At 36.0% G+C, this 24,805-nt stretch overlaps 1 protein-coding gene and 2 long non-coding RNA genes across 3 annotated transcripts; all 3 read left to right on the top strand.

The window, feature by feature from the left end:
- The first annotated feature begins 632 nt into the window (after window positions 1-632).
- On the top strand, window positions 633-5,519 carry LOC119616598 (adhesion G protein-coupled receptor F4-like). The gene is made up of 3 exons (XM_037981419.1): window positions 633-1,376; window positions 1,486-1,527; window positions 1,755-5,519. Exons 1-3 carry the CDS (start codon window positions 750-752, stop codon window positions 1,806-1,808), a joined length of 723 nt encoding a protein of 240 aa, XP_037837347.1. The 5' UTR covers window positions 633-749; the 3' UTR covers window positions 1,809-5,519.
- A 144-nt stretch (window positions 5,520-5,663) lies between these two features.
- LOC119616605 lies at window positions 5,664-7,695 on the top strand. The gene is made up of 3 exons (XR_005234460.1): window positions 5,664-6,206; window positions 6,305-6,332; window positions 7,393-7,695. It is a non-coding gene; the product is annotated as an uncharacterized LOC119616605 (long non-coding RNA).
- Window positions 7,696-10,402: 2,707 nt separating this feature from the next.
- LOC119616599 lies at window positions 10,403-15,271 on the top strand. Its single transcript, XR_005234473.1, has 3 exons — window positions 10,403-10,824; window positions 11,033-11,045; window positions 15,235-15,271. It is a non-coding gene; the product is annotated as an uncharacterized LOC119616599 (long non-coding RNA).
- The last annotated feature ends 9,534 nt before the right edge of the window (window positions 15,272-24,805 follow it).

The following is a 24,805-nucleotide window of genomic DNA, read 5'->3' as shown; positions in this document are numbered from 1 at the left end:
TAGAATATCCTTGAAACTGCAGGCATTCTTACATCTGCCAAAGCAAAAAAAGTCATGGGATATTCTCAACAACAAAGATGGTGGCAATAATTTAGAAACAAATATTGGTGAAGTAAAAAGTGCCAGCTCTTCATTGTTGAACTCTTTTGAAATAATATCAACTCATCTTGCTAATGGATCTTTCAGCATTCGGACACCTTATATTCTCTTGAACAAAACTACATTCAGAAAACCTTTCAGTGGCGACTTTATTTCTTCAGTGAAAATAGACATTCCAGAGACAGTGGGAGAAAATAAATCAATAACCACAATAATATTTGATTCCATGAATAATGTGCTTCCTGCAAGAGATGAAGCCAATTCATCAGCAGATGTTATCAACGGAAAGGTTGCTCTAATTCAGCCAGAAGCAGACTTCAAAAATTTATCAATAACATTTAAAATTATAAATGAAACTCTTGGAAACCCTAAATGTGTTTTTTGGAACTTCACCCTTTTTGATGGTCTTGGAGGATGGAGCAGTGAGGGCTGTTCATTGTTATTCAATGGAAATGAAACTGTCAGCTGCAACTGCAACCACACCACCTCATTCTCAATTCTTATGTCACCTGAAAGCCCTGATGACCCTTTATTGAACTCTATTACCTACATCGGAGTTGGCATATCCATGGGTTCTTTGGTCATGTGTCTCTTCACTGAAGCTATATTTTGGAAAACAATAGTAAAGAACACAACATCTTACTTGCGTCATGTTGCCATTGTTAACATTGCTGTCTCTCCTGGTTGCAAACATCTGGTTTTTTATTGGAGCTGCAGTGTCAGATGTGGAGAAGATACTTCCTCCAGCATGTATAGTGGCTACCTTTTTTATCCATTTTTTCTATCTGGCTTTGTTCTTCTGGATGTTAGCCTCAGCCCTGCTGTTGCTGTACCGCCTGGTCAAAATCTTTCATGGAGGATTGTCTGAAAGGTCCATGTTGGCCATTGGATTCTCTTTGGGATATGGTGGACCACTCATCATCGCAACAACAACCATAGCTGTAACCGCACCCTCAGATGAATACATTCAAGAACCTGCTGTCTGTTGGCTCAACTGGAATGAGTCCAAAGCTCTACTGGCATTTGTGATTCCTGCACTTCTGATAGTGGTCATCAACCTCATAATTGTGCTTGTAGTGATTTACAAAATGCTGATGAAAAAGGTTGAAAGGAAGGCTGCACAAGTAGATGAGAGACATGTTCTGGTGATCATCACCAGGACTCTGGCTTTACTCACACCATTATTTGGATTAACTTGGATTTTGGGAGTTGGAACCATGTTTTTCCCAAAAACCAGAGAAATTCATATTGCATTTGCATGCTCCAATTCAATACAGGTAATAGTAAGTCTGTGTTTATGAATCCTGTTGTATCCATTTCAATATTTACTACTTTCAGTGCAGCAAAAAAGTAGATTGAAATAGTTTGGTATCATTGTCTTTAAAGGGTTTCTTCATTTGGGTATGTGGAACACTGATGGAGAAAAGGGTATGTATTTCTCAATTATCTTTTATCTAAACTTTTATTCAGTTTAAATAGTATGTTCCATGGAGAATAACCAATTTGATAAGCTAGTAGCATTTTTGTTATTTATGAATTAACAAGTGCAATCCTACAATGTTGAAATAACAAAATAATCAATATTTGCAGTTTACTTTAAATAACTCCATGGGTTTAAATGTAGTGCACTAATTTTCTCAAAATTAACTTTCCAGGTGCAGTTTGAAATGGCAACTTTACTGGCCACTGAAGTTCAATCAACTGGATAAGATCTTGAATGGTTGATGACACAACTTTTATATAAGTTTTTGTTGGACTAAGGGGCGTGTCCATTTCACTATTTTTTTTACCATTACATAGCCATATATATTTTTTTCACTTTTTTTTATTACCAGGGAAAGAGATTAATATCAAAGCCCTGGATTTTTTAAAGGTTAATTCAATTCTACTCTTGCGAGTCACTATTTCTTGTTGCCAAAGTGTTTGGTTTTGGACTGGAAGGTTGCAAGTTCTTTGGTAGTTTCCAAAACATTTTTTACCTTTATACATTTCCACTCACCTCTTTTTAAAATTGTTCTGGTTGTCTTCTAATGAGCCTAAAAAGTTATAAAAGTGATACCTCTTATCACTTTGAAGAGGATGAATGACATCTAGACTCAGTTGCTGATGATTCCTCCCTGCATTCTGGAGGACAACAATACATATCACTGTCCTAATTCAGCAATTGTAGATCAAATATAATCTAGACCATATTAAGTTCAGATCAAGATTATTTTTAATCCATTTTTGGCCCAGCAAAACTGAAATTGTGGTTCTGTTCCAAACTGGCTCTATATGAACCTTGGATCAGTGTCTGGGACAATGTGGACCCTTGTGGAAACAACTGCCTTTTTCTCAGCTCGAATTTTGACCTACCTTATTGACCCATTGGAATCATGCTGGAACCACCAGACACTTCAAAACAAACATTTGGCAAAAAAGTCACAAAGAAAACGATGCCATCAAAGTTCAGGTATTGAATGCTTCCATATCCCTCACAATAGCCTACAATAACTGATTAATTGGGAATTGATTGTGAGTGCTGTAATACAAAAGCAAGTGTGCTGAATTTGTACCATAAGTTTGACAGAGATTAGTAAAAAATATACCTTTTTACATTTTTGTTCTAACGCCGATCTGCAGCCAAAGATGTGTACACTTTAGGGGTCTTGTTATTCTTAACCCCTGGCTTTTTTCCATCTGCCAATCCCACAGTCTAGACTATATCAACAATTTTAGAGTTTTCTAAGAGAAGATAATTTGGTGTAAATTATAGATAACTTATTAGAAGATAATTTAGTGTAAATTATCTTAAAACGCTTGTGCCAATCTGTTTTCTTTTCACAAGTGGAATAGCAAATAACACTAACATATACATATCCATACATCCATTTTCTTTACCAGTTTCAAACCCACTTTAACATTTGATGTTGTGTTTACATTATTATTTTTTATCTAAAACATTTAGATTGATCAACCAGATGGTCTTTATTAAATTCTAGAAAATGAATTGTGGATTATGCTTCAAATTTATTTAAAAAAAATTACAAATCCATAAAAAGAAATTGTGTGAAGAATAGAAACTTTCAAAGTGCTATTACAGACCTATGTGGCTTTTACTCAATCAGAGCTTGATAATACAGGTTTGTTTGCTATATCATTTCTTATTAAATAATTTTACAACTTTAACTTTTGTGTTTGCATTTTAGTTTTTTGTTTTTTAGGTGATATTTCATTCCAATTGTTTCTATTCACTTTTTGTTATACAACAACTTTATTTATGACATGCTAAATGAACTTGCCACTGACTGAGCACTTGCTATTTTTGGCACAGTGTTCTAGTGGTCAGTGCTGTGTCCATAAAATAAACTTGATCAGTGGTTTAAATTCAGAATATATGGGAAAAACCCACAGATTATTTATTCTTGGTTTTACAAAAAGTCCTTTTAAGAAAGCAGAAATATTGTTCAAATAATGTTTGTACATATTGTAACAATTTGCATTTTTAAAACTTGTTTCTGATACTTGTATGGTCATAGAATAAGTGTTTCTTAAAACTGCATTTGAAGCTTGTGAAAAAAGTATTTTTATTGTCATTTTGAATTAAAGTTTCTGCTCTGTATATGGTCTGATTTTCTCAGTGCTTGTGTATAGAACACCTGGACTGATTACAATAGGGAAACAGCTAAGAGGGTGAGGCAGGAGCTGAGAGTGGAAACTGAAAAGTGACACATGTAAGTAACATTAACACAAGGGGAACAGTCTAGAAAACGCAAAGTTACAGAAACAAAAAACAAAAATCCTCATAAAAATACTGGTTCAAGCAGGCTTTTTGTTGCTCTGATGCACACTAAGCCATAGGCATAGGGTTCAGGAGGGTCTGGACCCCCCAATCTTGGGGAAGTGTCGATTTGTCCCCTCCAATAATTCAATAAAGGAAACTGTGTATTTAAACAATATAAATATAAAAAAGCATAAAAAGAGAAATTCGCCATTAATCTAAAAAAAAAAGGAATTTTTGCCTCCCCCCTCCCTGTTGGCAAATGGTTTAGTCCAATGTGTAGAAGGAGCAACAGCAGTGCCGGTAATGGACACAGGCTCTGGCTGAGCCGCTTGAGGTGGGAAGTGAGCTGTGTGTAACTCACTGCTGCACAAAGTACTAACTTCCAGTAAGTAGCTACTTAAAAAATAGGTGTGAGACATTTTATTTGCTCCTACTTCTGAGTAGGATGAAACACATTAGAGAATTAGACTTTTTTATTCTCATTACTTCGGTAAAACGAAGCTGAAGTTGGCTTCCGATTATGGAAATGGCTAAAGGGCGATTCCACTTAATTTTTCACTTCTTTCAGCACCTTTTATCTTTTCTAGATAAAAAACTACAACACAGAGACACTTTAAACCTGGACTGGATTATTCTAAACGCATAACTGAAGAATTAAAACCATGATTGGGATTTGTGAAACCTTCCTCTGATTTGTGAGCGTTGCAAGTGCCTGACTCGCAACGTGTATGGGAGCCGAAGCAGAGGAGAGACAGAGCAGAGCAGCTGACCGTAGATAGAGAAAAGAAAGAAGCTGCCTTTATCTAACAACTTAAACATACAGCCTTTTAAAATAACAAAATGAAATATGACTATTTTTCTAGAAAAGCCTTGGTTCTTTGAGTATTAAGTTTAAGTTATGAAACCCACCTACTTCCAGGTTAATTAGTTATATCTCTTTATACACAGCTTCCAGAATGTTATTTTGTTCATAATATTTTTAATAAATGCCTTAATTCATAAGAAAATTACTGACGCTATTGTACTGATTAATATTACTATTAAGACTACTAAATACATGTCATTTAAATCAATATTATTACTGATGTGAGGATTTGAGTGTTCTGTCCCCGCCTGCTGGCGAGACAGAGCACTCTTTCCCCCTCAGCTGCAACCCATCTGCTTAACGAGCCGTACCAGTACTTAAGTCTTCAGTTGGATCCAGGTCGTTGCTGGAGCATGATGCCTACTGGGTAGATACTCAAGCCTAAATACTGAAGGATTGAAATTGTTGTGCTATGCTAAGATCTTTATTTTTGCTACCTGTGTGCTTCAGGAATCACGTTGCTGAACTTGTGTAAATACTAACCTGTCTGGACCCTGCGGTTCACCTACCTGAGGACTTACCTGTCGCTAGTGATGGACAAATGAAGCCTCATGAAGCAATGAAACTTTCCAACACTGCTTTCCAAAAAGGTTCATTACTCGATGCTTCATTCATCACTCACTAGTGACATCTGCTGGTGAAACTGTAACAGCTTTGTCACACAGTTGGATCATACTTTAAAAAATTTGTAAATACAATATTGTCACAAAGTTTTCATCAAACTCATGTTAAGTAACAGGAGAATCAATTAAATCATATTTAATTGTCATGTTTTAATTATTAAAATGATTTGTAGCCAATCTAATCCTTGACCATCAGTGGTTGTGTTGGGTTTTCTTTTATGTCATGGACTTATTTGACAATGAAGATATGTTGCACTTTAGTGTATTGGGAATTGAGTGATTGTTGGGGCAGACTCTGAATACTTTGAGCTTGAAACTTGCTTCCTGAAAAACAGAATTTGTTGAAAATCATCTCTTCCTGGGAGTTCTAGTTCTGGTTTTTAATATTACAAATAAAGTTGGCCTCTTCCAGGGGGTTTTATTCTGCTTTTGATGTGTGATTCTGATGTATTTCCTGATCAAACAAAAATAATTAGGAACTTTCTGGATTTTAGGTTAAATTGTTTTTTATTTAGGAACAGGACTTTTCTCACTGTTTCAGGTTTTAGAAGGTTTCTTCGTCAGAAGCAACAGGGTTCATAGCGCTTTTATTTTGAAAAATGATACGCAAACTGAAGCAATGACGTGGCAGATGTAATGCGAGGCCTCGTTTGTTGTTGATCACATGATTTTGCTCAATATGACACAAGCTCCAAAGCGGAGCTTCATTGGACACGCCCCCTTTTTACTCGGTACACGCCTCGAAGCCTGGCTTCAGATGTCCCATCACTACCTGTCGCCAAGTATTGGATTTATCTCCTGAAAAGACTCACAGCGGGACGTCATCATCTCCAAGCCTCTTCTCTCCTCTACACCTGTAAGAAAGAAAAAACAGTTACCAATGAACAAGCAATCATGTGAAAGAATACTATCGGCACCTGACACTCACCTGGCTCCCTTCCCTCTGTCTTTCAGATTCTCCTGGTCGAACTCCTGAACACCTGTAAATAAATTAATTTATCTTGCATCCTGCCTCCGTACCTGTTTTCTGGTTCCGTTCTCTTTGACAATCCTGGTTTATGTCAACTGATTATTCTGTATAGCATATGCATGCAGTTCGGATAAGCTTCCCTCTGTACGTTTTGCATTACATTTCACTGTAACTTTCCCGACCCNACCTTCAATAAACCATAAATAAAAGCTGGTAGAGCAAAAGCATCAGTTCTGTACTAACAAACCACACAAATTTGATTTCCAAAAAAAAAAAAATTGTTCTTAAGAAATTTTCTTGTTTATTGTCCCCCCCAATAATGAGATGGCATTTACGCCCTTGAACTAAGCCAAGTCAGAGATCCCATTTTTAGTTGGCTGCAAGAGTTTGATCAGCTCTATCTGAACATTCACAGGTAATCATTCTAAAATTAATTACTTTGTAGTTCAGTCCAAATTTACTCAGAACCAGCAAATTGCTGAATGATATTAGCACTAACTATGCCTATTTCAAAGACAAACTGTGGACTTGGAAACATAAAAATAGAGATTTAGTTGGTTAGGAATTGACAGCATAAAAAAATGACAGCAAAGATTTTTTTTTCAGTCTCCTACAGCTTGTCCATTGATGAAAAATCTTTGATATCAACAATTTTGTTGGTGATCACACAGTCCCACCTGTGAAGATTCAAGTTGAGCACATTTGGATTAGGTTGTTCAGAAAAAATAAAAATAAAAAATACAGCACCACTGTTGTTTGTTTAAATAGGAGAGCAGTACATCAGTTATCACTAAGGTTCATCACTTCACTTTCATAAATTGTATTTTGAGTGTAGTCTGTTCTATTTCATTCGTTAATAAAGTTTGGGAGGTTTGTGTGTGACTGAAGGGGCTCAGGTTGAAACAGGTTGGTGTGAATAGAAAAGGCTTTTATTTTGAAATGAGCAGGGCGTAGTATTTAAGGAGTTGTGCAGACAAAACGAAATTGGCAATTATAATTCTATAGATGAAAATTAAACAAAAACTAGTGAAATATGTCATAGATTGTCTTACAGTTTGTTCTTGTCTTCCAGGTACAAGAGGCGAGGCTAGAATTACAGATGTTCAGGATTGAGACTATCCACCAAGAGAACACAGTGAGTACTGGTGACAGGTGAGATGAAGGACAGCTGGACAGGCAGGCAGATGGAATCCAAAGGACATTGACTTCTCCTTTTGAGATGAGAGAAGTTTCCAGGAACAGATTGTTCTTTGACACCAAGTCATTGTTGCAGTCTGACTATCAATTGTTCCAACATTTGTTACATTTTTATTTACAATTTTGTAAGTCTGTAAATAATGAAATTGCTAAACCAGAAATGCTTCTCAGAAAGTGGGACAAGATCAACAGGCCCGATGCACGGGAATGCAAATAAGTTTGGTGATATATATATATATATATATATATATATATATATATATATATATATACACCCTTTGCATATTGTGAAGAGACAAAAGTAAAGCTGTTCATAACAGACACACAGGTTTTACAATATCTGAAACAGGTCCTTTGTCAGACTGGCAGCTTAAACAGGATGTATCGTGCCATGTCTCACAACCTTAATCATAAAGTTACATAAAAAGTTCCAGATTAACGGCCCCTTTGTTGAAACATTGATTAGTGCTGTTCCCTCACAGTGAGAAAGTTCCTGAAGTTTTGATCAGTACCGTTCTGTGTGAGGTTTTGCATATCTTTGCATATTCTCTATGAGTGTATATGGGTTTTCTCTGAGAAAAAATAAAAAACATCTATTAGAATGAGCTTGACCAATATTTCCATTTTGTAACTACATACATTGCAAAATGACATTAGCTTTCCCTGAATGTAACTGCTTGCTGTCTGGCAAGTGAAAGCTTTAAATAAAAATCTTTTGTGATCTGGGGATGACTCTCAGCTACTACTACACCAGATTTTAGATAAATGACTAAAAAAACCTGACTAGATTATAGCAGTTTCTGTTTGCTTAGGTTGATTAACCATGTCAGCCACCTTTAATCAAGTTGACTTTAAAATTTATTCAGCTGTAGATTTATTCAGCTGTAGATGTACGTCTGGTGATTACCTTCTGGGAGTTTCATTAAAAACTGTGAAGAGGTTCGTGTTCATCCTATGAACAAAGACAGACAAACAAACACAGCAATTTCAACTAATCTGAAAAAGAATCATGTCACATAAATTGATAAATTCAGTATACTGTGGTTCAGCTAAAGAGAATACCTGTGTTAACTTTAGTTTTTTTTAAAATAAACTAACTTAGAGATAAAAGCACAAGATAAACAGACTGCTCAACAATTTTGTGAGAAAACAAACAAGTCTGTAAATGAGTTTTAGAGCAGATATACAGAATATTTGGATTGAGGCTGTTAAGATTTATGACCCAAGACTACTGAAATCCCTGACTCGGCTAAAATGATATAAATGTTTTGCTGTACTTCGATTTTATTATTTACATAGTAAGTTCTTTCGGCTGCTCCCTTCTTCAGGAGTTGCCACAGCGAGCAAACTCACACAAGCGATTTGGCAACTGTTTTATGCCGGATGCCCTTTCTGCTTCAACCTGGGCTCAAACCTGCAATCTCAGGATTACAAGACCGCAGCAATGACCACCAATCCACCACAGCCCCAATTTTATTATTTACATATTTTATGTTATTTGACTTTATACACTTATTTCTGAAAGCAATACACTTTTGTTAGTTGTTTGTTTATTTGCATTCAATAAACTGAATAAAGTTGATTAGATGCAGCATAAAAAGAATACTGAGAGGGTCACAACTATTTATGGAGGTATTTTAGACAAAATGTGCTAAAACAGTTAACACTTGGTGACCTGTCCAATAATTTCTGATTCTTAATACCCATCTGTCCAGACCTTTTAATTTTTTGGTTTTAGAAAAGAGGATATTGTATTTTCCACACTATAGGGTGCACTGGACGCACTTTCAATGAATGATCCATTTTTGAATTTTTGTTATATGTAAAGCGCACCGGACTATAAGGCATGTGCACCTCCGAATTTTTGTAACTTCATGCGGACCGCGCTTCCTTCAAAATGCACGATTTCGTTGCTCTAGTGCAGTGGTACCCAACCATTTTAGCTCCATGGACCGTTTTATTATCAGACAGTATTTTCACGGACCGGCCTTTAAAGGTGTGGCGGATAAATACAACAAAATAAAATGATACGACCAGCGGCATGAAAACGGGGGTATTTTTTGAAACATAATAAACGTAAATCCAACAAGTACTCACAACTTTGTTAGTTGCGTCCTGGTATTGCATTATCAACATGAATAACACCCTCTCCTCCCCCTAATGTTCTCTGGTCAATATGGCAATGTTTAAACATGCCCTTTAAAATAAGATACACCACAAATATAAAGTGCACAAAGAATGCAACTCACAATAACTTTAAATCAGTGGGAGCCCTGTGCCTGTTTCTCAGTAATGAGACAGTCCATCTAGGGCTTCCAGAGATGTTTGTTTTTTACTCATTTTGCTGCTTGTGGGTTTGTTTTTAGCCGTAACGTATCACGTGACCTAGATAAGTGTTTTGACACGCATCAACAGTGAGTCATAGACAGATGTAGTGGAGAGAATCCGGTCATTTTTTAAAGTAAATGTTGTTCATTCCAGAAAAAACAAAAACAAAACGGAAATACTGTAAGTTAATTATTCTTTCTGTGCAGCCCGGTACCAAATGAGGGACCTGGGGACCTCTGCTCTAGCAGAGCTGGTTCGCCTGTCTCAACATTTATATGATCCCTCTATGAGAGATCACAAAGATATTCAAATGGTTCAAAACTCATGGAAGAATACAGCACTGACGTAAGCGTAAAGTATAAATGCCAACAGCACTTCCTCAGGTCCGCACGCCATGCGTGCAACACTACAAAGAGCGACTATAACTGAGCCTTAATGCTGCAAGCAGTGCTGCTTTGTAGTTTACCAAAGTTGTACTAAAACATCACGACTTCTTACATATATAAGGTGCTCCAGATTATTAGGCGTACTGTCATTTTTTGAGAAAATTGAAGGCTTTTAAGTGTACCTTATAGTCCGGAAAATGCAGTAGTTAATTTGTTTTTTAAATTTGCCTACAACTGTTCCTTCCTGTTTTATAGCTTTTTCTGGAGTTACATCTGTGAAGGAAAAGTGCATAAATTATTCTCAATATACTAACATGGAAATCCCCAATATTTATTACTGAGCTACATATCTGCTTGTGACAACCACAACTAAAGTTAAACAGGAATCTGCCAGCTAACCGTGAGGACAACAAACTTGTAGCTTTGTTGCAGTTGTTTAAATCACAACTACAGAGTCAAATTGCAGTAGATAAAAGGTTTTAAAATAATGACACTTTCACTTCTTATTTTCCACATAAGTGTTTTTTTTAACTAGAATAACAATGTGGACTAAGTTGTTTCTTCTTCTCATTGGCGCTGTCAACATCTGTCTGGTAAATATATCCTTTTAAATTATTATGATGCATTTTTATTAACTATAGCTGAATGAATTTTGTTGAAATTGTAATATATTTTAATACACCGTGTGTAGTATGTTTAAACTGCTAAATTTGGTCACTAATAATTAAAATGAAAAAAGTTATTTTTTTTACCTTTGACACCAAGACGATTTGAGACATTTGCTTGTTTTTGTTCTTGCAGGTGAATTCACAAGGTGAGACTGACTTTATTGTTATATAGATCTTTTTATATATATATGTGTGTTTTCTAAAAATAGTTTGGCCTGAATATTTTGTTTTTGAATAGATTAATTCCAAAGAAATTATAACAGGTTTTTGCATTCAGAGGGCAAACTAAAATCATACTTCTCAACTCATAAGTTACTTTCTAGTATTGTTTATTCTTGATGATACTGTGGGTTGAAAAGGTATTCACCCCTTGGTATTTTCTCTGTTTTGATACCTTACTGGAATTTTAATGGAAATTTATGGGGATGTATATTTTAATTTACATAGTATAGCCTTGTTTTTCATCCTGTTTGGGGTGCTTATGGAACAGATCTCGAGGCGCAGAGGAAGAGGATGTCTGATTTGGGAACTTAAGGATTTCATCTCTGCTTTTTGCAAATGATGGGTATAGAGATAAATTAGTTTCAAAAGTATTCACAAAAGCATACAAGATTTTTATACGTATGTCAAATGTGCGTGCATGAATTGCCTCCTATAGGTGGATAAGTCAACATAAGCGTACAGATCAGCTTGCCTGTGTATGTGACTTGAGACTTTCTTCACACTCCAGATTCACTTATGTAATGCTGCACTCAAGGCTGGTGAAAGGCTGGGACATCTGGGTCTTACCAGAATTACTGGGTTATTGGAAACAACATATTTTTGACTTGGCACAGTAGCTCGACCACTGTATTAAAATCCAAACGCCTACATTGACGTCACTGCCCTTACAAAAAAATCCCACGAAATTCACATGTGATCACATGTGATTCCCATTTTCCACGTGGTTCACATAATCCACAAAAAAAAATCACGTTTTCACATGTGGAAATGTGGGAATCACATGTGATTCCCATGGGATTCATGGGATTTTTTTGTAAGGTTGGATCCAGTAATGTCAATGTAAGCTTTTGTGTTTTAATACTGGGGTTAAATGCCACATACACAGGTGAGCTGATCCGTGCACTTGTGATTACTGAACCAGCAGTCGATTCATGCACACATATTTGACAATTTATATGCGTAGCATATTCCTACTTGTGTAGTTAGAACTGTTGTTGCATTTTGTGACTCTTGTCATATGCATTTGTGAATTGGTGTATGTAATTGTGAATTTTGTGGTGCATTTACAAATCTTGTACAGAATTGTGAATACTTTAGAGCTTAATTTGTCTCCACAGTTATGTTCTGTTGGCATGTCCAAGACATGTTTGCAGTCAAGTGTGACATGGCTGCTATGAAAGTCAGCTCCTTCTGTAAACGTTGTGCTGAGCAGACCCAATCAGACTCATGATGAGTTAAAAAATAAAACTGATTTATTAACAAAAGAAAAAGAAAACAACAGGCTGATGTGGCAGCAAAAACTAAGTAACAAAAACTTAGACAGGTGGCAGGACACACAAGGAAAAAGACATGAGGAAACCAGACAGGACATGTTAGTAACAATGAACCAGTAGGTATATGACAAAAATGAACAGCTTTTAAAGACAGATGGTGATTGGGAAGTGGACACAGGTGAATAATGACAGGAGACACAGGGAGCGAAACTACACATCTGAAAATATAAAACTAAACACAGGGAACAATAAAACTACAAAAGCACAAGAGAAAATAATAACAAAAGAACTCACAAAATACCCAAATCTTCACACCTCCAAGTTGGATGGCATTTTTTTTCAATTGGAAAAGGATGGATAGCTCCCTCTGGCTTGAGGTGTTGCGCTGGTGTTGATTCTGTCAACACCTCTGAACAGGTATGAACAGATTTATATTTAGTATATGCTTGTATGTGATCTTTAGTCTCAGGTCAGCTGCTCTTGGAAACCTTTTTAAAGATTTATCTTTTTTGCTATAATTAGTTGGTCATCTTTGTGGGAAAGTGGGCTGAGGCTGTTGGATGTTAGATGCCTTTAAAAAACAGTCAAGCACAAAATGACATATATGACATATTAGGAATTATTCCTAGTGCTGGTTGGTTATTGATCAAACAATTTGATCCTAACTACAGAAAAATATTGTTATGATAAACTATGAGAAAAGACCACTTTTTAACTGTCACTACAGATGATTTTTGTTTTTACAGTGATAACAACAACACCAGCAACCCCACCTTTCATGACAACAAATAGTATGACATATTACAGATGAATCTGTGTGCCTCTGTGTCTTAAGAGGACTGTAGTATCAAATATTGAAAAAAATCATTACAAGGCACTACACTGTAGAGCTTGTACATTCAGTTCACATTATGAACTCTGCTTTACCTATGTCACTTTCTAAAGTGATCTGGTTCGCTTGAGTCAGTCGTACTTTAGAATTCTACCTGATTCAAAGTATGACTCATATGAGTGTGCAGTGTTTCCAGGGATTTAGCTGTTTTTTCCTGCAAGTCCTCTAATTGGCAGCTAACTTAGTGGCAGTCTGCCAGAGGACATGTAAGATTCGGGTTAACTGAGACCTCTGACTCGTAAATTTTGATTAAAATGAAGGATTCAGGTCATTAACCCAGGGGGAGTCATTAACTGACCAGCTCTAATGGAGCCTAGACATGAATTCAAACTGGAAGACCTGCCTCAGCCTCACCTGCATCATCCAATCGCAGCGTCATGTGCTTCCACTGCAGCTTATCAGCATAAGATCACGCCTCCATCTTAACCAATCAGCGAGCAAGCCTTCGTTTAAAAGGACTACCATCATGGCTTCATCTGTTCACCCGCCGAACTTCAACCCACCTCTACCCCTTCTCCACCGCTATTTTCTCAGCTCCTTCAAGCGTCCTTCCTCTCTTCGACCTCCACCACCAGTGTGGCCTGGGGAAGACGCCTCTGATCGTCATCCTAAGATTCTTGGCCAAGCTTATTGCAATTCAGAGCACTCACGTCTTTTGCCGGTGTCCGAGCGCCGAAATCTTATGTCTTTCATGTATATAATTGCAGCTTTTCTCTGTGTGAGTCTCTCCAGGTTGAAATACATGTAGAATTATTCTAAATGACGAGAGTGACATTCATATTTCCATGGTAAAGTAATGATTTAACTGTATTGGTACAATGCACTTCTTTTAATTTTTTTTTTTTTTCACAGCAACGACAACAACAACAACCCCGCTTTGCACATCAACATACAGTATGACACATTCGGGAGGAATCTGTCTTTTAGCTTCTTCAGATATACACTGAAACTGTTTAGTTAAAAATCAGCACACCTACTTTGTTGGACTTTGTTTGGTTTTATCACTGATTTTTTTTTTCCAAATTCATTTTGGCCAAGAACCCATTTATTGATCAAAAAACTTGTGATAAATAATTACAAAGACCATCCATTACACCACTGCTACTTATTATTTAAATTTTCTTTCCCTATTATAACAGGTCCAACAACCCCACCTTTCTCAACAACAAATGGTATAACATATTACAGATGAATCGGTGTCTTTGTGCCTTAAGAGGACTGTAATATCAAATATTGAAAAACTCTTTACAAGGTACTACACTGTTGAGGTGGTAAATTTGGTTAACTTTTTGGACTCAGCATTACCTATGTCACTCACTAAAGTGATCTGGTTCGCTTGAGTCGGTCATACTTTAGAACTTTACCCGACTAAAAGTTCAACTCATCTGAGTCTGCACTGTTTCCAGGGCTTTAGCTGTTTTTTTCTGGCAAGTCCGCTAATTGACGGCTAACTTAGTAGCAGTCTGCCAGAAAAGCCACTTACTAATCGAACATCTTGGTTCTAACTATAGTAGTAAGCTATTGTGATAAATTATGACAAAGGACAACTTTGTCATCATCTCTACTGATTATTTTTTTTCATTGATAACAGGTTGATTTATTTATTTTCTTTCTTTCACAGTGTTAACAACAACAACAACTCCACCTTCAACATCAACAAATGGTATGACACAATAATGGTGAATGTGTGATTCAGCTTCTTCAGACTGACACTAAAGCTGTTTAGCTAAAAGTCAGCACACCTAATTTGTTGGAGGGTTGTTTTTTTTGTCTGTGTTTTTGCCAATTTATTTTGGCAACAAACGCATTTTTTGATCGAACAATTTGGTCCTAACTACAGTAGTATGCTATTGTGATAAATTATGATAAAGGACAACTTTGACACCATCACTACTGATTTATTTTCATTGATAACAGGTTGATTTATTTCTTTTATTTCTTCCACAGTGTTAACAACAACAACCCCACCTTCGCCATCAACAAATGGTATGACACAATAATGGTAGATGTGTGATTCAGCTTCTTTAGACTAACACTAAAGCTGTTTAGTTAAAAATCAGCACACCTAGTTTGTTGGAGTTTTTTGTTTTTGTTTTTGTCTGTGATTTTGCCCATTTATTTTGGCAAAGAAGTGAAGTGAAGTGAAATTTATTTATATAGCACTTTTTAGCAACAAGGTGACTTAAAATGCTTTACAACACAAGCAGACAAATACACAAAACGGCCCACTAACAGCCAACATGATATTATAATACTAAGGAGGCCAAAGTTACAGAATCGAACACCGAGATAATCTAAATAAGCCAAGATCTAGAACATGACAACGCTAATTAAGGTACAAGATAACTAAGCTAGAACATGACAATGCTAAGGAACAGGATAACTAATCTACTAAAACATGATATCACTAAACTAAGCCACGAAGAATCTAGCTAACAGTGCCAATGCTAAAATAATTAAATTGATAGAAATAAAAACATCAATGTGGTATACTACTAAGAGGTACCAAAGAAAAGGCCCGCTAACAGCCAATATGAATATGATAATGACAAAAAAATAATAATCTAAGAGGTACCAAAAGAAGGCCTGCTAACAGCCAACATCGTATAATAACTAATTGTACAGACTAACGGTACCGAACTATGTAAAAGTACCCCAGGCCTGCTATGCAGCCGAAGTAAGAAAGACTAACTAAGATAATGAAAGATGGAGGGAGGGGTAGGGAAAAAAAAGCAGGTATGAGTATGAGAATGTGTGTGTATGTTTCCAGACGGTAGAAAGGCTGTGTATTGCGTGTGTGTGTGTGTGTGTTTGCAGAAAAGTTCATGAATGTTCACAGGCAAGGAGGGGTGAGGACCTTCTGTTGACATTAATTCCAGGGAGAATTGATAAGACTTTGACCTTCAAGGTCACGTCGGGAAGCCAAATGTTGATAATAACAGAGTTGTTTTGGAACAGGCTGACTTTGTTTTGAGTCTGCCTTGAAGTCTTTGCTGGTACATACTCGAATCCAAAGAGCTGAATTTCAGGTCCAATCTGTTGTTCCGATAGAGCAGCTTCTCCAAGATTTTAACCTTTTCCATATTCTGAGTCCAGAAATTGCATTTAGTCCAGAGGCCATTGTCTTTGATGATGGAATATCAGACAGTTTGGAGTATTTTGTTATTTTGCTCCTGTTTACAGTGTGAGTGCTGGTCAATTCGTGAACCCATCAACGAATTTGACGATAATCCAGGTAACTGCCTTGTCCAAACAGCCGATATCCTAATATCAAAAACCCAAATATGTAAGGAACCTCCACATCTGTAGGTACACAGTCTTCCACTCCTGCCAGTAATCCACTGTAAAGAGAGACCAGCTGATCAGATGCATATTCCTTAAATTTTGGAAATTATGTAAAAAGAGGCTTCAAAAAAGAAAGCAGGGGGGGGTTGATTCAGCTTCTTCAGACTAACACTAAAGCTGTTTCGTTTAAAATCAGCACACCTTGTTTGTTGGAGGTTTTTTTTTTTTTTTGTCTGTGTTTTTGCCAATTTATTTTGGCAACGAACGCATTTTTTGATCGAACAACTTGGTCCTAACTACAGTAGTATGCTATTGTGATAAATTATGATAAAGGACAACTTTTACACCATAACTACTGATTTATTTTCATTGATAACAGGTTGATTTATTTTATTTCTTTCACAGTGTTAACAACAACAACCCCACCTTCGCCATCAACAAATGGTATGACACAATAATGGTAGATGTGTGATTCAGCTTCTTTAGACTGACACTAAAGCTGTTTAGAGACAGAGAGAAGAATATGTCCAACTTCCACCAGGGCAAAAAAAAAAAAAAGAAGAAAATAAGAACCCATTTTTTGATCGAACAACTTGGTCCTAACTACAGTAGTATGTTATTGTGAAAAATTATGACAAAGGACAACTTTGACACCATCTCTACTGATTATTTTTTTTCATTGATAACAGGTTGATTTATTTTTTTTATTTCTTTCAGTGTTAACAACAACAACAACCTCTCCATCGACATCAACAAATGGTATGACACAATAATGGTGAATGTGTGATTCAGCTTCTTCAGACTGACACTAAAGCTGTTTAGCTAAAAATCAGCACACCTAGTTTGTTGGAGGTTTTTTTCTGTGTTTTTGCCAAATTATTTTGGCAAAGAACCCATTTTTTGATCGAACAACTTGGTCCTAACTACAGTAATATGCTATTGTGATAAATTATGACAAAGGACAACTTTGATACAATCTCTACTGATTTTTTTTTTTCATTGATACCAGGTTGATTTATTTATTTTATTTCTTTTACAGTGTTAACAACAACAATCCCACCTTCAACGTCAACAATCGGTATGACACAATAATGGTAGATGTGTGATTCAGCTTCTTCAGACTAACACTAAAGCTGTTTCGTTTAAAATCAGCACACCTTGTTTGTTGGAGGTTTTTTTTTTTTGTCTATGTTTTTGCCAATGAAATTTGGCAAAGAACCCATTTTTTGATCGAACAACTTGGTCCTAACTACAGTAATTTTCTATTGTGATAAATGATGAAATTGAACATCTTTTACACCACCGTTTCAGATTTATTTAACTTTTTCATTATTTACAGGTCCAACAACCCCACCTTTCTCAACAACAAATGGTATAACATATTACAGATGAATCTGTGTGTCTTTGTGCCTTAAGAGGACTGTAATATCAAATATTGAAAAACTCTTTACAAGGTACTACACTGTTGAGGTGGTGAATTTGGTTCACTTTTTTGACTCAGCTTTACCTATGTCACTCACTAAAGTGATCTGGTTTGCTTGAGTCGGTCATACTTTAGAACTTTACCCGACTCAAAGTTCAACTCATCTGAGTCTGAACTGTTTCCAGGGCTTTAGCTGTTTTTTTCTGGCTATTCCGCTAATTGACGGCTAACTTAGTGGAGTCTGCCAGTAAAGCCATTTACTAACCGAACATCTTTGTCCTAACTACAGTAGTAAGCTTTTGTGATAAATTATGACAAAGGACAACTTTGATACCATCTCTACTCATTATTTTTTTTCAATTTATAACAGGTTAACCCTCTCAAGGCAGGCGTTGCAACAACATATTTGATTTTTCCTGTTACTAAAACTTAATTTATCCTGAGAAGGATAAATAATTTATTTTATTTCTTTCACAGTGTTAACAACAACAACAACTCCACCTTCAACATCAACAAATGGTATGACACAATAATGCTGAATGTGTGATTCAGCTTCTTCAGACTGACACTAAAGCTGTTTAGATTAAAATCAGCACACCTAGTTTGTTGGAGGTTTTTTTCTGTGTTTTTGCCAATTTATTTTGGCAAAGAACCCATTTTTTTAATCGAACAACTTGGTCCTAACTACAGTAATATGCTATTGTGATAAATTATGACAAAGGACAACTTTGATACAATCTCTACTGATTTTTTATTTTCATTGATAACAGGTTGATTTATTTCTTTTATTTCTTCCACAGTGTTAACAACAACAACCCCACCTTCGCCATCAACAAACGGTATGACACAATAATGGTAGATGTGTGATTCAGCTTCTTTAGACTAACACTAAAGCTGTTTAGTTAAAAATCAGCACACCTAGTTTGTTGGAGTTTTTTGTTTTTGTTTTTGTCTGTGATTTTGCCCATTTATTTTGGCAAAGAAGTGAAGTGAAGTGAAATTTATTTATATAGCACTTTTTAGCAACAAGGTGACTTAAAATGCTTTACAACACAAGCAGACAAATACACAAAACGGCCCACTAACAGCCAACATGATATTATAATACTAAGGAGGCCAAAGTTACAGAATCGAACACCGAGATAATCTAAATAAGCCAAGATCTAGAACATGACAACGCTAATTAAGGTACAAGATAACTAAGCTAGAACATGACAATGCTAAGGAACAGGATAACTAATCTACTAAAACATGATATCACTAAACTAAGCCACGAAGAATCTAGCTAACAGTGCCAATGCTAAAATAATTAAATTGATAGAAATAAAAACATCAATGTGGTATACTACTAAGAGGTACCAAAGAAAAGGCCCGCTAACAGCCAATATGAATATGATAATGACAAAAAAATAATAATCTAAGAGGTACCAAAAGAAGGCCTGCTAACAGCCAACATCGTATAATAACTAATTGTACAGACTAACGGTACCGAACTATGTAAAAGTACCCCAGGCCTGCTATGCAGCCGAAGTAAGAAAGACTAACTAAGATAATGAAAGATGGAGGGAGGGGTAGGGAAAAAAAAGCAGGTATGAGTATGAGAATGTGTGTGTATGTTTCCAGACGGTAGAAAGGCTGTGTATTGCGTGTGTGTGTGTGTGTGTTTGCAGAAAAGTTCATGAATGTTCACAGGCAAGGAGGGGTGAGGACCTTCTGTTGACATTAATTCCAGGGAGAATTGATAAGACTTTGACCTTCAAGGTCACGTCGGGAAGCCAAATGTTGATAATAACAGAGTTGTTTTGGAACAGGCTGACTTTGTTTTGAGTCTGCCTTGAAGTCTTTGCTGGTACATACTCGAATCCAAAGAGCTGAATTTCAGGTCCAATCTGTTGTTCCGATAGAGCAGCTTCTCCAAGATTTTAACCTTTTCCATATTCTGAGTCCAGAAATTGCATTTAGTCCAGAGGCCATTGTCTTTGATGATGGAATATCAGACAGTTTGGAGTATTTTGTTATTTTGCTCCTGTTTACAGTGTGAGTGCTGGTCAATTCGTGAACCCATCAACGAATTTGACGATAATCCAGGTAACTGCCTTGTCCAAACAGCCGATATCCTAATATCAAAAACCCAAATATGTAAGGAACCTCCACATCTGTAGGTACACAGTCTTCCACTCCTGCCAGTAATCCACTGTAAAGAGAGACCAGCTGATCAGATGCATATTCCTTAAATTTTGGAAATTATGTAAAAAGAGGCTTCAAAAAAGAAAGCAGGGGGGGGTTGATTCAGCTTCTTCAGACTAACACTAAAGCTGTTTCGTTTAAAATCAGCACACCTTGTTTGTTGGAGGTTTTTTTTTTTTTTTGTCTGTGTTTTTGCCAATTTATTTTGGCAACGAACGCATTTTTTGATCGAACAACTTGGTCCTAACTACAGTAGTATGCTATTGTGATAAATTATGATAAAGGACAACTTTTACACCATAACTACTGATTTATTTTCATTGATAACAGGTTGATTTATTTTATTTCTTTCACAGTGTTAACAACAACAACCCCACCTTCGCCATCAACAAATGGTATGACACAATAATGGTAGATGTGTGATTCAGCTTCTTTAGACTGACACTAAAGCTGTTTAGAGACAGAGAGAAGAATATGTCCAACTTCCACCAGGGCAAAAAAAAAAAAAAGAAGAAAATAAGAACCCATTTTTTGATCGAACAACTTGGTCCTAACTACAGTAGTATGTTATTGTGAAAAATTATGACAAAGGACAACTTTGACACCATCTCTACTGATTATTTTTTTTCATTGATAACAGGTTGATTTATTTTTTTTATTTCTTTCAGTGTTAACAACAACAACAACCTCTCCATCGACATCAACAAATGGTATGACACAATAATGGTGAATGTGTGATTCAGCTTCTTCAGACTGACACTAAAGCTGTTTAGCTAAAAATCAGCACACCTAGTTTGTTGGAGGTTTTTTTCTGTGTTTTTGCCAAATTATTTTGGCAAAGAACCCATTTTTTGATCGAACAACTTGGTCCTAACTACAGTAATATGCTATTGTGATAAATTATGACAAAGGACAACTTTGATACAATCTCTACTGATTTTTTTTTTTCATTGATACCAGGTTGATTTATTTATTTTATTTCTTTTACAGTGTTAACAACAACAATCCCACCTTCAACGTCAACAATCGGTATGACACAATAATGGTAGATGTGTGATTCAGCTTCTTCAGACTAACACTAAAGCTGTTTCGTTTAAAATCAGCACACCTTGTTTGTTGGAGGTTTTTTTTTTTTGTCTATGTTTTTGCCAATGAAATTTGGCAAAGAACCCATTTTTTGATCGAACAACTTGGTCCTAACTACAGTAATTTTCTATTGTGATAAATGATGAAATTGAACATCTTTTACACCACCGTTTCAGATTTATTTAACTTTTTCATTATTTACAGGTCCAACAACCCCACCTTTCTCAACAACAAATGGTATAACATATTACAGATGAATCTGTGTGTCTTTGTGCCTTAAGAGGACTGTAATATCAAATATTGAAAAACTCTTTACAAGGTACTACACTGTTGAGGTGGTGAATTTGGTTCACTTTTTTGACTCAGCTTTACCTATGTCACTCACTAAAGTGATCTGGTTTGCTTGAGTCGGTCATACTTTAGAACTTTACCCGACTCAAAGTTCAACTCATCTGAGTCTGAACTGTTTCCAGGGCTTTAGCTGTTTTTTTCTGGCTATTCCGCTAATTGACGGCTAACTTAGTGGAGTCTGCCAGTAAAGCCATTTACTAACCGAACATCTTTGTCCTAACTACAGTAGTAAGCTTTTGTGATAAATTATGACAAAGGACAACTTTGATACCATCTCTACTCATTATTTTTTTTCAATTTATAACAGGTTAACCCTCTCAAGGCAGGCGTTGCAACAACATATTTGATTTTTCCTGTTACTAAAACTTAATTTATCCTGAGAAGGATAAATAATTTATTTTATTTCTTTCACAGTGTTAACAACAACAACAACTCCACCTTCAACATCAACAAATGGTATGACACAATAATGCTGAATGTGTGATTCAGCTTCTTCAGACTGACACTAAAGCTGTTTAGATTAAAATCAGCACACCTAGTTTGTTGGAGGTTTTTTTCTGTGTTTTTGCCAATTTATTTTGGCAAAGAACCCATTTTTTTAATCGAACAACTTGGTCCTAACTACAGTAATATGCTATTGTGATAAATTATGACAAAGGACAACTTTGATACAATCTCTACTGATTTTTTATTTTCATTGATAACAGGTTGATTTATTTCTTTTATTTCTTCCACAGTGTTAACAACAACAACCCCACCTTCGCCATCAACAAACGGTATGACACAATAATGGTAGATGTGTGATTCAGCTTCTTTAGACTAACACTAAAGCTGTTTAGTTAAAAATCAGCACACCTAGTTTGTTGGAGTTTTTTGTTTTTGTTTTTGTCTGTGATTTTGCCCATTTATTTTGGCAAAGAAGTGAAGTGAAGTGAAATTTATTTATATAGCACTTTTTAGCAACAAGGTGACTTAAAATGCTTTACAACACAAGCAGACAAATACACAAAACGGCCCACTAACAGCCAACATGATATTATAATACTAAGGAGGCCAAAGTTACAGAATCGAACACCGAGATAATCTAAATAAGCCAAGATCTAGAACATGACAACGCTAATTAAGGTACAAGATAACTAAGCTAGAACATGACAATGCTAAGGAACAGGATAACTAATCTACTAAAACATGATATCACTAAACTAAGCCACGAAGAATCTAGCTAACAGTGCCAATGCTAAAATAATTAAATTGATAGAAATAAAAACATCAATGTGGTATACTACTAAGAGGTACCAAAGAAAAGGCCCGCTAACAGCCAATATGAATATGATAATGACAAAAAAATAATAATCTAAGAGGTACCAAAAGAAGGCCTGCTAACAGCCAACATCGTATAATAACTAATTGTACAGACTAACGGTACCGAACTATGTAAAAGTACCCCAGGCCTGCTATGCAGCCGAAGTAAGAAAGACTAACTAAGATAATGAAAGATGGAGGGAGGGGTAGGGAAAAAAAAGCAGGTATGAGTATGAGAATGTGTGTGTATGTTTCCAGACGGTAGAAAGGCTGTGTATTGCGTGTGTGTGTGTGTGTGTTTGCAGAAAAGTTCATGAATGTTCACAGGCAAGGAGGGGTGAGGACCTTCTGTTGACATTAATTCCAGGGAGAATTGATAAGACTTTGACCTTCAAGGTCACGTCGGGAAGCCAAATGTTGATAATAACAGAGTTGTTTTGGAACAGGCTGACTTTGTTTTGAGTCTGCCTTGAAGTCTTTGCTGGTACATACTCGAATCCAAAGAGCTGAATTTCAGGTCCAATCTGTTGTTCCGATAGAGCAGCTTCTCCAAGATTTTAACCTTTTCCATATTCTGAGTCCAGAAATTGCATTTAGTCCAGAGGCCATTGTCTTTGATGATGGAATATCAGACAGTTTGGAGTATTTTGTTATTTTGCTCCTGTTTACAGTGTGAGTGCTGGTCAATTCGTGAACCCATCAACGAATTTGACGATAATCCAGGTAACTGCCTTGTCCAAACAGCCGATATCCTAATATCAAAAACCCAAATATGTAAGGAACCTCCACATCTGTAGGTACACAGTCTTCCACTCCTGCCAGTAATCCACTGTAAAGAGAGACCAGCTGATCAGATGCATATTCCTTAAATTTTGGAAATTATGTAAAAAGAGGCTTCAAAAAAGAAAGCAGGGGGGGGTTGATTCAGCTTCTTCAGACTAACACTAAAGCTGTTTCGTTTAAAATCAGCACACCTTGTTTGTTGGAGGTTTTTTTTTTTTTTTGTCTGTGTTTTTGCCAATTTATTTTGGCAACGAACGCATTTTTTGATCGAACAACTTGGTCCTAACTACAGTAGTATGCTATTGTGATAAATTATGATAAAGGACAACTTTTACACCATAACTACTGATTTATTTTCATTGATAACAGGTTGATTTATTTTATTTCTTTCACAGTGTTAACAACAACAACCCCACCTTCGCCATCAACAAATGGTATGACACAATAATGGTAGATGTGTGATTCAGCTTCTTTAGACTGACACTAAAGCTGTTTAGAGACAGAGAGAAGAATATGTCCAACTTCCACCAGGGCAAAAAAAAAAAAAAGAAGAAAATAAGAACCCATTTTTTGATCGAACAACTTGGTCCTAACTACAGTAGTATGTTATTGTGAAAAATTATGACAAAGGACAACTTTGACACCATCTCTACTGATTATTTTTTTTCATTGATAACAGGTTGATTTATTTTTTTTATTTCTTTCAGTGTTAACAACAACAACAACCTCTCCATCGACATCAACAAATGGTATGACACAATAATGGTGAATGTGTGATTCAGCTTCTTCAAACTGATACTAAAGCTGTTTAGTTTAAAATCAGCACACCTAGTTTGTTGGAGTTTTTTTTGTCTGTGATTTTGCCAGTTTATTTTGGCAAAGAACCCATTTTTGATCTAACAACTTGGTCCTAACTACAGTAATATGCTATTGTGATAAATGATGAAATTGAACATCTTTTACACCACAGCTTTTTTTACAAGGTACTACACTACTACTAGATTGCTTTGATACTTACTGTGTTACCTTATTTCATTACTTAAAGTGTTCTTTCACTGTAATTTATTTTTAAAAGACTACACAATAAGACAATAAATTCTT

The sequence above is a fragment of the Kryptolebias marmoratus genome, linkage group LG19, assembly GCF_001649575.2.
Source record: "Kryptolebias marmoratus isolate JLee-2015 linkage group LG19, ASM164957v2, whole genome shotgun sequence".
NCBI lineage: Eukaryota > Metazoa > Chordata > Actinopteri > Cyprinodontiformes > Rivulidae > Kryptolebias > Kryptolebias marmoratus.
Note: the sequence above shows the minus strand (reverse complement) of the source record. Positions and strands in the feature narration are given on the sequence as shown.

Coding starts and splice junctions, on each gene's coding strand:
- LOC119616598 (XM_037981419.1), top strand. CDS start 750: ATGTTGCCATTGTTAACATTGCTGTCTCTCCTGGTTGCAAACATCTGG. Junction 1,377..1,485: donor CATGCTCCAATTCAATACAG/GTAATAGTAAGT, acceptor TTGTCTTTAAAG/GGTTTCTTCATTTGGGTATG. Junction 1,528..1,754: donor GAACACTGATGGAGAAAAGG/GTATGTATTTCT, acceptor TTAACTTTCCAG/GTGCAGTTTGAAATGGCAAC.